Source organism: Eulemur rufifrons, chromosome 25, assembly GCF_041146395.1.
Source record: "Eulemur rufifrons isolate Redbay chromosome 25, OSU_ERuf_1, whole genome shotgun sequence".
NCBI classification, from domain to species: Eukaryota; Metazoa; Chordata; class Mammalia; order Primates; family Lemuridae; genus Eulemur; species Eulemur rufifrons.
In genome coordinates this window covers 2376596-2390451 of record NC_091007.1, presented here as the reverse complement: position 1 = coordinate 2390451, position 13856 = coordinate 2376596, and the positions used below count along the sequence as shown (strand labels likewise).

General features: G+C 44.3%; 1 protein-coding gene across 2 annotated transcripts in view; it reads left to right on the top strand.

Moving 5' to 3' along the window:
- The window catches only part of SFMBT2 (Scm like with four mbt domains 2), a 151314-nt gene that overhangs the window by 75954 nt on the left and 61504 nt on the right, over positions 1 to 13856 (top strand). The window contains exons 5-7 of one of the 2 annotated variants that reach the window (XM_069458629.1): positions 102 to 190; positions 1864 to 2110; positions 8101 to 8198. In XM_069458629.1, the coding sequence (XP_069314730.1) occupies positions 102 to 190; positions 1864 to 2110; positions 8101 to 8198 (434 nt within the window). Of the gene's footprint in view, positions 1 to 101; positions 191 to 1863; positions 2111 to 8100; positions 8199 to 13856 lie in introns of those variants that run through there. The other variant, XM_069458630.1, reaches the window with a different exon arrangement.

Below are 13856 nucleotides of genomic sequence, written 5' to 3'. Positions count from 1 at the left end.
ATACTGAAGCAATACCTACCTACGGAAACCTCCTGTGGTTTTAAGCTTCTCTGATACTTTGCTGCTGTGTTGAAGTGTTTTCTTCTCCCTTGTCTTGCCAGCAATCAAAGAGAAGTACACGGACTGGACGGAATTTCTCATACGTGATTTGACTGGTTCGAGGACGGCACCTGCGAACTTGCTGGAAGGTGTATGTATTGTCATTATACGTCTAACCTATCTCGGAAGCATCCCTGGAAGGTGTATGTATTGTTAAAATGTATCTCAGAAGCATCCCCGTTACGTGATCAGCCCTAACGGCACCTGAGCATATATCCTTCCGCAGATACATGCCTGCTCACAGATAGCTCTGTGCACATGGCCTGACCTGCTGTTGTCCTGAATTACTTAGGTGACTGATTTGAGTGGCATTGATGATGCCTTCCCTGTGATAAGTGGGAAGTTTGCTCGATGTGAATGTATTTTTAAATAACAATATGTTAGGATATCTTCCCACTATCCTATAAGTCTATTTCCTGTATTAGTAAATGTAAATAAAAATCTTGTAGAATAACTGTTTTGAACAGGTAACCACTAAGCGTGTATATGCACTAATACAGTCTCTTGGAGTACACTGATAAATGATTCCATTAAATATTCTACTTTAGATGCATAACCCCAAGATTTGAATAGACGTGTACTAACTAATAATTGAATTAGCTTCCCTTGTTAAGAACAAGAGGAGAAATGGCAGACTGTATTTAAATGTAGTTAAGACAATTTTAAAATACTAAAGAACAATTAGTTTGGTATCTTGATGATTCGTTTGAAAGTAAATTTATGATGAAACATTTTAATATTTACTATATAAAACAGAACAGGAAAAGAAAGGGTACTATGTCATAAATAAGTGTTGAATTACCAAATCTGCCTTTTTAAGAGTGTCCCTAAAAAGGGGGAGAACTTAATGAATAACAAGGAATAAGGTTTGAGTTTTGACAGAATCATATTCTCTTAACCTTAACTTTTCCCCATCTCATGAATGATATTGGCACTTTAGAGCATCAGTGTCTGATACAGTTCAGCAGGTTGTGTTTGTAAAGATTTGGCCTAATGTATTTGTTATATATCTTAATAGCTTCTATTTTAATTGTTTGGTTAGCAAATCAAAATGACGATGGCTCACCCTTTCACAGGGACAAATTGTCTTACTGTGTTAATTTTTGAAACGTATTTGCCTACAAGGCTGGCTGAACAAACACCCTTTTCATATGCTAACATATGCTAAGAAGGGGCAGTAATTATAATTCTCTAAACCAATTATCAAGTTAGGTGTAGAAATAACTTTACATAATAGTCCATTTAGCTGATCATTAATGCGTGTTAGACACGTCATCGACACACAATCAAGGTTTACTCACATAATCAAAGCACGAGAGGGTCTTGGGTATTAGAGCAGTGGTCATGGTAAGATGCACAAATGTTGAAGAATCATGGTATAAACTGGAAAAATAGACATTTTGCTGCCATACGTTTTTCTAGCTCCAGGCAAATTTGGGTATGACTCTTCTTAAAAGCATCCTAATTTCTAACAAATGCAATTTTAGCTGGGAAGGGTGATTTGTTTGGTGAGAATTTAGCACCAACTGTTATTTTCTGTTGTGATGTTGGTTGTTGGGCTGGGAATTGGGTACGTGGATGTGTGAATGGGAGGGGGGAGGGGTGGGGGGGCTGGCTGTGCCCGGGGTGGGGGTGGGGGGATGCCAGACTGTTGCCAGTAGCTTGGATGATGGTGTGAAAAAGCATTATCTTCTGCTGTCATCTGTTTCCATGAGAACCTTAAAAGAAAGTTTAAAATAAGGAGTTTTGCTTCTGTTTAAACAGCCTCTGCGAGGGAAAGGCCCTATAGACCTCATTACAGTTGATTCCTTAATAGAACTTCAGGATTCTCAGAACCCTTTTCAGTACTGGATAGTTAGTGTGATTGAAAATGTTGGAGGAAGATTACGCCTTCGCTATGTGGGATTGGAGGACACTGAATCCTATGACCAGTGGTTGTTTTACTTGGATTACAGACTTCGACCAGTTGGTTGGTGTCAAGAGAATAAATACAGAATGGACCCACCTTCAGGTAAGGGCCAAAGCTTTTCCTGCTGTGTAGTGTTTTTTTAAAAAAAAAAGATGGTATATTTTCCCAGATGTGTCTCTGGAAAATTTGTTAGCTCTGTGGTATCTTTTATATCTGAGGATATGAATATTAAGCATTTTAACTTCACAGTACTTCCTATAGAGAATAAAACCGAAGACCTCAATCAGTAGTATTCTCAAAAGAGAAAGTAATGTTGGAGGCCTCAGGGAAGTTGATCGAGTTCCTTTGGAATTAGTGGTTCAGACAGGAAAGATACAGTACATTGAGAGGTGGGCATATTCTCCACTTTTTTCTTTAGGGATTTTATAGTCTTGTAAGTAAGCTCCAAAATCTCCATTCATCTGGGTAGCCGTCTGTGTATCCATCCATCCGTCCTTCCCTCTAGCTAATCTTCCTTCCATCCATCCATGCATCCATCCATTCACCTACCCATCCATCCATCTAGTCTTCCATCCATCCATCCACTCATCCAAGCATCCATCCATCCATCCATCCGTCCATCCATCCATCCTCCCTCTCTTCCATCCATCCATCCATCCATCCGTCCATCCATCCATCCTCCCTCTCTTCCATCCATCTATCCATCCATCCTCCCTCTCTTCCATCCATCCATCCATCCATCCATCCTCCCTCTCTTCCATCCATCCATCCATCCATCCTCTTTTTCATCCATCCATTCATCCATCCATCCACCCTTCCATCCATCCATCCACCCATCCATCCATCTATCCACCCATCCATCCATCTATCCACCCACCCTTCCATCCAACCATCCATCCACCCATCCACCCAGCCTTCTACCCATCCACTCACCCACCCATCCACCCACTCACCCACCCATCCACCCACTCACCCATCCAACTGTTCTTCTTTCTACCCATCCATCCGTATTCATCCATCCACCCGTTTATCCATCCATCTGAATTAGCCAAACCACAATCCATTCTGACCAGGAAACAGCACCGAGAAGATCATCATGCTTTTTCCCTGGCACATCATAGATTTTCGTTAGCTTCAAATGCACCGTCAAATGACTTTGCACAGGCTTAACTGGATAGAATAGTGCATTATGTTCTGACATACCTAACTAGTCAAAAATCTCACTGTTTACAAAATAACCATTCGTGAATGTTTACTATGTGCCAGGTGATTTTACATCTGGTATGTTATTTATTTTGATTCCAAAAAAGTGCTGCACGTTTGGTGTGAATTTCATCTCCCAGCAGAGAAAATCGAGCCTGGGGTTAAGCTACCTGTCTGAGGTCCCCTGCTTCGGGGCCAGGTGATGCAATGCAGGTTCCCAGGTGCCGTGCCCATCCCACCCCGTCCCCCTGCGGCCCCTCCTTACCAACCTTTTAGCAGGAAACCCCAGAACAAAAAACGTTGGATTCTTATGGAGTCAAAGATGCCAAGGAAGAAATACATTTCTTTTAGAAACTGCTGATCTTTATTCTGGTCAGTTTTTCAGATATGTTTAGAATAAAGACTTGGCTCTTTGCTTTGTTAAAATCACCAGCATATTTCCCTCCCCTATGAGTTGCCGATGTTAGTCTTGGGTACATGGAGGTGAGGAGTTATCTGTCTTTTCTGTCACTCAGGGGCTTTAACTGAAAAAACTTCCTGGCTCTGTATTGCACGAGTTTGCATCTGTGTTAAATTTGACAGGCACATGGAGGAGTAACGTGGTATTTTATTAGTAGTATTGTTGTCAAAGTTTTGCAAAGCAGCCAAGACCTCCATTTATTTCCTGAGTGATTTTGGGCTGTGATGACAGAGAAAGGGCCTGTCAGTGTTGCGAGAAGAGACCTCAGGTTTGCCCTGGGATTCATAACCCAGCAGGAAAAATTTACTTTGTGCGGGAAGTCGTGTGTATAAATCTCAGCTTAGTGTCTAATTGCTTTGTAAATTTTAGGAGAAATATATACTTGCCAGTGTACAAAGCAGAGGATTGTCAGTCGCCTCTTAGGTTCTCTGTAATGTTTCTTTCCTGTGAAATCAGGGGACTTCGGATCAAAAGCAAGAATGGAATATGTCTCTGTAGAAATTCAGGAAATATTTGCTACGAGCTCTCTCCTTTAGATAATTTGGCATCTTTATAACATAAGAATAAATTGTGTTCACTTAGAATTTTTCTGGACATAAACTGTCCATTTCACTTAAGAGTTCATGGGAATCCCTAAAGATTTTGGAAAAGGCACTTTCATCATCATGAACTTGACTTCCCCGATATTGAAATTGTCAGCAGGAAAGGTTACGTATGGGAAGCAGAAAATAAAAGGTGAAAAGATATTTAAGTGTGACTTTGTGTTCCTCAAATACGGTAGTTACAGGATGAAAGCTGGGGTCTCTTATGTCCTGCCCCGGGGAGGAGAGGCTATTGTTATCCACGTTTTACACACGGGAACAGAACCCGATACTTTGGGTTTGTATAAATTAATTTCACGTCTCAGTGTGGCTTGTACAACTTACATGATAGCACCATTTCCTTACCTGAAATATAGGTGGGAATAACATTTCAGACCTGCCTAGAAAATACTAGGCCAGTTTTCTGATTCCCAAACACCATTAAAACCATGCAACATGTTCAGCAGTAACCGATGGTGAGAAGGAAGGTTGGTGTGGAGGGGAGATGAAAGCGAGGCCTGTGAGTTCATCCCTGCCCTCTGGGGGGTCCTTTGCTCGTACCCCTCACTAATACTGCCACTGTGGTCAAAAATAATCTTTAGTTTTATTTGTTCTTTTTCATTTTTTAAAGATCCTAATAACTCTCACCTGTTGAGTACAAATAGAAATCAGCTAGGAAGTTAGTCTTCAAAAGCTCTGGGAAAAGGTACTGGATTGTGTACTCTGCACCTCTGAGCAGCCTACGGTCATGGAGCCTTTGCATTTCGGGCAGGAATCAGAGAAATAGCGTTGCGGTGCCTGGGAGGGAGGGAAGAAGGAGTCAAAGAAGCCACTGGCTCTGCACAACCGGGATAGTTACACATTGGCTGGGCTGCTGAGTGGCATGATACATGTCACGGGATTGGCATTTTCTAGGGATTCAATCCGTGATCAGAGTATTGTGTTTACACTTTGGTTTTTCGAGAGGTTTAAGTAGCTCCTTGAGGCCCCCGGTCTGTAAGAGGCCCCACCTACGCCCTCACTCTGGACGCATAGGAAGCAAGGTGAACTCTGAGGTGTTCTTGCAGACTCTAAGGGCGGAAAACTTTGAGGTTTTCTTTTTATTTTCTTCTCTATTTATAGAATTTTTTTCCTCATATTTTTTCTCCTTCAGAATCCTTTCAACCTCTTTTTTTTTTTTTTTTAATTCTTGTGTTAGGTAGTTCCTGGAGTCAGGAAGTTTCTGAATGTAACTTAAAATACTTCCTTCCTGAACTGTTTCTTAGTCCAAAAAAAGAGTTGTTGCTTTCTATATCAGTCTGTTCAGGTTCCCAAAACAAAATACCTAAGACTGTGTGGCTTAAACAATAGACGTTTATTTTCTCACCATTCTGGAAGCGAGAAGTCTGAGATCAGGGGGCCGGTGTGGTTGGGGTCTGCGGACAGCCGATTCCTGGTTTGCAGAGGGCCACCCTCTCCCTGTGTCCTCACTCTGTTAAACCACCTGCAGCACAGTCATTTTGAGGAAATGTTTTATGCTCTTTTAATGGTGCTATTCATCGTCCGTGAACTTGACCGCGCAGCCGGGGTGCCCGTGTCTCATGCAGCGCTCACGGGGAGTCGGGCTCTCGGTGCACGGCGTCTGTTAGGGGGTCGCCTGTGCAGGTGGTTGAGCCCACAAAACTGCAGCCGATGGCAGGGTTTCAGAAAAGAGGTATGCCTGGCCGTGGAGTTCGAGTCCATTGGGGGATTTCATATCCTCGGGAAGAAGTAAGACGGAGAATCTTCATATTGTAGGACAGAGGCAGAAACCACCTGGAACCTGGGCTCCTTGTGACATTTGTCTCTGGCGGGGAGGGAGAGGGATGGCACCGTGTGGACAGAGGAGTCAGCGTTGCAGGGAGGACGTGGAGGGCAGCCCTCCCTGGGCCAGCGCGCGGGGTCTGCGTGCCTCCTCGCTGGGTTCTGGCAGTTTGGGTCTGACCCTGGCCTCTGTTGGATTTTCATTCCTGCTAGTCTTGAGTGGTTTTTTGGACCACTCTTTTGCGCTGGTCTCTGTCGCAGGGCCTCCCTCCCCCACTCCGAGACCCCCGTAACGGGTCCCAAGGGTGCAAGCAGTCTTGATGACAGAGTGCAAGAGTGGAGACTGCTGCTTTTCCTTTTTCTCCATTTTTGTGTCTTTGGTCTTGTCTTTGGAAACCCCCATCGTTTTCCGTGAGTTGGTCCTTTTCCGACCACGCCCAGGTGGAACTCTCTCGCTGCCTGCTTCCAGATTGCTGGAAAATGGGGTTTGTTTGTGCTCCCCTGGACATGCAGCCTGTAGTTTGCCAGTTCTCCCCAGACCCTGCGCTGGTGTCCTCTGGGCTTTGCTCCCTGGGGTCCCCTGAGTGTCCTCCCCTCGCTAAGGTTGGATGCCGGGAGTGTGTCCCCGGGTATCCCTCTCGCCCGCGTGGAGCACTGTGTAGGGCTCTGGGAGCTGGTCCCTCTGCCTGCTTGTGGGCCCCTGTGATAAGCAGCGTCTTCCTCGGCTCCCCTGTGGAGGTCGTGCAGTCTCCGCGGAAGTGTGCATTGAGGCCCTACCATGCGCCCCGAAATACGGTAGATGCTACTAGGAACAATCACATTCTCTGTTGGTTCTGACTTAGAAATGCCAAATTGGAAAAAAGAATCCCCCAGAGGTAGAAGAGTATACATGAAGTGCTAGAAAGGATTATAGACAGTAGATATAGGGAGAGGATATGTTGGCAGGAACAAGCCTTTGTGTGTGTTTGTGCAACTTAATGACTCTGGGCAGTGAGCACGTTGATGACTTGGCTAGTTCTGGCAGCATCTCAACACCTATTGTTAATTCTGTCCTGAAAAGATTGAATAAACTGCTAAAACAGGGGCTTAAAGCTCAAGGTGAGTCCAAAAGCTATGAGGATCAAAATATATGGCTCCATGCGAAAAAGCAGACATGGAAGAAATTAAAAATATAGTCCCAAAGGTTTAATGTTGCCTTTTAACTGTGCTTAAATTCATATTCATATCCTAAGTGTCTGCCTGAAGTCATCTGGGTTGATATAGTGAAGGTATAAACATACCTACTTCCAGCGAGCGCTTCTGCAAATCCTATTTTGATAAGGCCTTAAATCTGTTGAGACCAGGCCATAAAATTCCCCTGCAGATTCAGCAATAGGTAAAAACAGGGCTCAACTATTTTTTTTTTTCCTTTCCCTTTTAATTTTGCATTCTGGCTGTGTAACCTCCATCCATAAATCTCTCTCCCCCAGCCGCCTAGGGAAAATACGGACAACATGTGGTGTGTTAAGCAACATTTCAAGTGTAAATATTCAACTTGGTTGGTAAATTTTAATTTACCTTTTAATAATTTTCTGACTTTACAGGGACTATTTTTCGCACACAAGAGCTTAGAGATTTAGTGAAAAATATGTTGTAATAAAGGCAAATGCCAGACAAGCGTCATTCGCAATTTAGGAATGTACCAGATAATAAGTTCCTCATCAGCGGGTGTTGCTTCCTGGGTGATACGTGGAGTTTTGGCCCGTGGATGACTGAAGATTTTGCTAATGTGATTAATACCATTAAATTACTTACAGAATGCCAACAAAATGCATACAAATAGTCCCCGAAGAAGAGTCGTATTAAGTTGATTCTTCATTTCTGACAGCAGAATCCCAAGTTGCCATTTAATTTCAGAAAATCCTTTTAGCAGGTGGCCGTTTGTGGCGGGCGGGGTGTGAACTCTTACGGTGTCTGGGCATGCTGAGCTAGTAGGAAGGACCAAGACAAAAAAAAAAATGCAAGAAAGAACCACCCAGCAGAACATTTGAGTCCTTAAACTCTCGTGTGCTTTGCTGTTGCTACAGAAATCTATCCTTTGAAGATGGCCTCTGAGTGGAAATGTGCTCTGGAAAAATCCCTTATTGACGCTGCAAAATTTCCTCTTCCAATGGAAGTGTTTAAGGTAAGAAGTTGATTCTTAGCAGTCTATCTACTCTTTTCAAGAATAAAATGCTTAAAAAGTTTTCTACATCAAACCCTTTTCCACTTTGAAAAACTACCTTTTGGCCAGCTTGCCTTTTAAATGTTTAAGGTTTTATCTGTTCCATTTTGCTATTTTTTTGTGTATGATCTTCCTAAAGACCCATATGACAAGATACTGATTCAATTTTTTTTAGGTTTACTGTTTTTCTTCATAATGAATTGGTATAGAAATCTCAATTTTACCTGCTCACGTCCCACCCCAGACATAAGAGAAAACATCTCAAGTCTGATTTTGCTTTTTGTTTGGTAAAAATGATAGAAAATGATGCTTCTCGTGACGGTTCAATTTTTGCACTGGCTCCGGAAGCTTGTCCTGAGTGTCTGCTAAGTGCCAGTCCTTCCGCCAGGTGTCCTGCGGCGTGAAGGACTGTGGAACATACCCCACTGACGCGATCGCCAAGTTCTTGATGCTTCTAAAATTGTGCTGCAAACTTGCGTGAAATAAAATATTAAGTTGTGGGCAGGAATGATCCATCTGGGTCAGAGGAAATCCTAGCACAAACCCTGCGTATTTGGAGCTGGAGCACGTGGGAGGCCGCTCCACCCCTCTGGTTTCCTTGGACGGCTCTCGGTGCGGGCGCGGTAGACGGATGTTGGCTTGGTGCTCAGCCCCGAGAACACGCGTTTCTGCAGCGCAGCTGAGGTTTCACAGGGAAGGTGAAATGAGCATGGTGTTTGGGCACAGCAGGACCTTCAGGCTTTCGCTGGGGCGTGGGCTTCCTGGATTTTAGTGACAAGTAAGTCCTCACCCAGGCTGTCAAGCAGTCGTGACAAATCTGCACCTCCCCTGTTTGTAAAATTGGATGCAGTTAAGACCACTTCTTCTTACGGAAACCAGGGGTGGCCGCAGTTGCTCCTTGCTGGTGTCCCAGCAGCCGGGAGGGGAGGAGAGGGCTGGGTGTGGGTCCTCAGTGTGGGTCGGTGCCCACGCCGCAGACCAGGCACCGTCTGTTCCAGCCGCTTCAGGAAGGACTGGGAAGGGGCGGCTGGTCTTGTGGAGGGGCTCAGGGAGGACATCGAGGGGTGTAGCTGCTTCCCAGTCGTCTCTCCATGCTTAGTTCATGAACTCTCGACCACACTGGTTTCAGGCATTCCGGGCTTGTGGCAGCTTCCCTCTGTTCTCTGCCTCCATCTGCACACGTCCTCTGCTCTGTGTCTGTCCCGATTTCCCTGCACTTACAAGGATGCCGGTCATTTGATTAGGGCCCCTGCCAATCTCGTGGGCTCTCACCCTCGTTCCATGGCATTTGCAAAACCCTATTTCCAAATAAGGCCCCAGCCCCAGCTTCCGGGTGCACGTAAACTTGTGGGAGACACTGTCCAACCCAGTGCAACTGCATTGCATGTATGTTCTGTAATTTAAGAAACAACATACTAGAATTCTCTACGAGTCCCTCTGCCTACACGGAGGTCATTAAGTTAGAGAAACTGCATGGGCACGTGGGTTAAGGACCAGGCTATCTTAGCAGTTGTTTCATGTATTTAAAAAAACAAGAGAGACTCTCAAGTTTTTAGTTCTAGCAGATGATATTCTCCTGCATGGTCCAAAAATAGAAATTTAGTGTGTGTGTGTGTGTGTGTGTGTGTGTATATATATATATATGTATATATATACACACATAAAATTTTTAAATGTATATAGAATTTTTTATATATAGATAACTTTCATATATATATATACACACAGATATATATACATACAGAGAGAGTTTTTTGTTTTTTACTCTGTTCCCACTGTTTGATCATCACTGTTTCCCAGCAGGCAGGCTTCTTTCTAGTTTCTTTCATTACAGTAAAAGGAATCTATGTTCGAATTCAGCAGTGAATCACCCGAGATGCATGTTGTTATGGAAAATTGCCACAGTGTTCAGCTGTTACGAGACAGAAGTCAAAGCTAAGCACGTTTAATGGCCGGAGATGAGCAATATTTCCAAGCAGTTCTTTTTATTATTTTTACACGTTAGATGAAATGGGCGTTTTGGTGGAATGAATCTCCTTACGCCGTGTGGTTCTCCGTTTGGGAGACGTGTTCACGGCTGTGTGGTGGTGTCTGTCTGCGTCCGGGCATGTGGTCTGATCGAGCTCATGAATACAAACAGAAACGGGGTAGAAACCAAGCTCATAGTTAGTATTTCTGCTGTTATTTACTCTTGATTTGAGAGATCGCTGGGAGGAGGTTTTGGATACCACATTTTACTGGGAATTCTGACTTACCTTCTTTGGGAAATGCAGATAATCTTCAAAACGTACACTCAGTTGAAAAGTAAATAGTTGATCAAATGGATAAGAAAAAACGTGAATGACATTGAAAAGCTCATTTTATTGAAAAGTAAATAATGAAATTTTTTCTCCCTGAAAACCAGCCTCATTATTTAGAGGCCTAAGAGATTCACCAGAACTGTCCATGTACTGAAAACTAATTTACTCTTCAGAAATCACAGGTGTATAGAGGTACCTGCGTGCCTGTCACGGTGGCCCCGCCCTGGATTTTCCTTTAGGACACGGCTGTCTGCATCACACAGCTGGGTCGTTAGGCTTTCAGAACAAAAAGAAATCTGCTTTTTAAGAATCAACTTAAGGTATCTTAAAAAATAATAAAACCTTTACTTGACGTGGTCGCGTTTCCTGATTTCGAAAGCCATCGTTTAATTAATTTATGACACACCCCAGTGTCCGCTCAAGTGAAACGCCCCGGTTTCCATAGAAGCTTTTTGTGTTTCATAAAGACCCGCTAGGATGTGTTTCTCTCAGAGTTTATTTCTGTAATGCAGCAATGAACTTGCTACAGGACTAATTCCATCTTTTGGTGAACAATGACTCTCTTGCCACAGTTTCTAATTCACTAAGTGTCTACTAAGATATCATAGAAGGATTTGGGGTTATTTAGTAAATTTTAAAAACAGGGCCAAAGGGGACTAGAAAACAAGAGTCTATCGATAATTAATGTAAGGCTTCATGTGTCCGGCACTTACAAGCCTTCTGTGATGGTTACTTTTCATTCACTGCCGTTCTTGTAATTGGTCTTACCGCTCGTTTGCAGATGTTAAATTATGGAAGTTTCACTGGCAACTCTTATATCCATCAAAAAGATCTACAAATAAGAAACAGCAGTTCCCAATTTGCCAGTGAATGGAAATAAAGTATTTTTTTTCCTTAGAGGAATACCAAAATATAGCCCAGGGAAAAACAAACGCTCTCCGACCAAGTTCATTCATGACCACACCTCGTTGTGGCAAGGCAAGAACATATTTGAAATGTCACTAAAGTCTGTGATCGTGTTTTTATCCCTTCAAGAAGGGAAATTGAACCTTTCTGTGTTCATTTAAAAAATGTTGAAAATGGCAGTGTGTTTGAAATTCCAAATACGCTGTTTAGAGATTTGCGCTAAAGTGAAGGGAATTGAACTTGAGGCCCCCAAACCTTGGCCTTCCTCCCGAAAAGCCTCTCTTCTTCTCATGCCTCTCTGCCAGGGACCCCCACGTCTGCCCCCAGGCTTGGGAATTGACTAGAAGGACTCGCAGGATGCAGACGTTGTTATACTCACGGTTACAGTCGATCACAGGGAAAGAATATTAAGTAAAATCCGAAGAGGGCAAAGGTGCAGGGGATGAAGTCTGGAAAACCAGGCAGAAGCTTCCAGAGTTCTCTTTCGGAAGAGTCGCACAGGACACTGTTAATTCCTCCAGCAGTGGGTTGTGACAACAGGTGCCAAGTGCTGTTCTCCCAGGACATCTCCTGGGGACTCAGTGCTCAGGTTTATATTGGGAGCGGGTCACAGAGCCACCCTGTACCTGGCACAGGCCAACAGCCCAGACTCCCGTTAGGAAGCCAGGTGTTTAGTATAAACCCTGTGGTTTGTGCTAACGGTGTAGGTGCAGTGAACCCCTCTCACATTTAGATGTTTTATACTGGTGTAGGCTACTGTCCACAGGCCATCCTCCCAGGTGCCAGCCTGGGGCCCACCTTGCAGGCAGGGCCCTCAGCGAGGACGGCGGCCTCGGGCCTGCCAGGTGAACTCCTCCGCAGGTCTCCATTCCACCCGCTGGCGGATACTGTTGGCTCCCTACTGACAGTACTCAGGCTGCGCATGACACCCTGAACATGCTGCATCCTGTAATGTCTTCGTGTTTTTTTTTTAAGCTTTGAATGATGCACCTGTCGGTGGGAGTGTAGATGTAACCCTTAGGAGGGACTCTCTGTGTTTTAGCAGGTGAGACCTGGGGCAGGGACCAGAGAGTGATGAAGTGTGGCACAGACAGAGAAACTTTTCCTTCTCCTTCCATCTGGTGCAGCCCAAGCGGCGAGAAAGATGTGAGGATGGAGTGTGAGGTTGCGGTTTCTATGGCGACCGATCTCTTTTTCTCCTATTCAGCAGCGAAATGCAGCCAACACCAAAACACTCCTTGCCGAGCGTGGCCTTCAGGTGGGGCCCTTAGATTCTCCCAGACTTTGCTTCAAGCCCCCCCATGTAGAGACAGAGCTTGATTTCTTCGGCCGAGTCATCGAGCAGTAAATGTTTGGGACGCACAGTCGATACCTCAGTCTCATCAAGCTATACCCAAATGGCTCTTAGAAAGGGTGTTTTGACAGTCGGTCGTTTTGTGATTGGACTGATGGCCGATCCTCTGAGATGCCTCAGTGCTGTCAGTTTCACTCGCGAGTTTTCTACCCAGTGGCAGGAACCAGGCTCTGTCGCTCGGGCCTCACCTGGGCCCGGAAACGCAGGTTCTGCAAGACGCCTGCGACATTTCCTCCTCCTGCTGTCCTGGTCTCTTTGCAGGCTTGAAGAGGCTTGTTAAACAGACTCTCTTTGGGGAGGCAAATCCCGGGGAACTTCAGTGTCTTTAATGCCCGTCCTTTGCCACCTGCAGAACCGAGAGGCGATGCTTGTCTGTGCTGGTTCTTCGTGCGTTCTGGGTTCTTGCACAGAACCACATCAATTCCACAGCCGAGAAAGGACCGTAGGGGCCTCTTTTTTATGAGTATTGGAGAAAATCTTATAAGAGGCGCACCAAAGAGGGCAACTTTGGTCAGACAATAAATGCAACCGTAAAAATCGCAAAGTCCAGATATACAGAGAGTTTCCTGTCACAATAGCTTGATCACAGGGGCCTGAACTCTGCTGCCTGCAGTCTCTTAGATAGCAACTGGCTTTTAACTCTGCACATTAAGAATTTAAGAATATAGTCAACTTCCAGTTATCTGCTCGGGGAGTCAGCGCTCCCCAATGGCTTCTGTTTACCACCGATAATTCTGGCTCTTGCCAGCTAACTGCGGTTGCAGAGGAGGCAAGATAATATTCGCGTGAATTTAATGTAATTGGTGTATGGGATTTGGGGGGTGGGATGCTGAGGGAATACATCTCTTGTTTAAAATAGACACATTGCAAAGTGATTGTTGTGCCGTATTTTTTATTTTTTTTCAGATTTTCCATTCCACTCTCCATTAATAAAAATCATTAAGAATAGATTATAATTCTTTCATCTATGGAGGATTTTACTGTGGATTTAAACCACAGTGAAATTGTGTGGAGGCAGGTTTTTTTTTTTTTTTTTACCCCCTTAAAAATACACGAAGA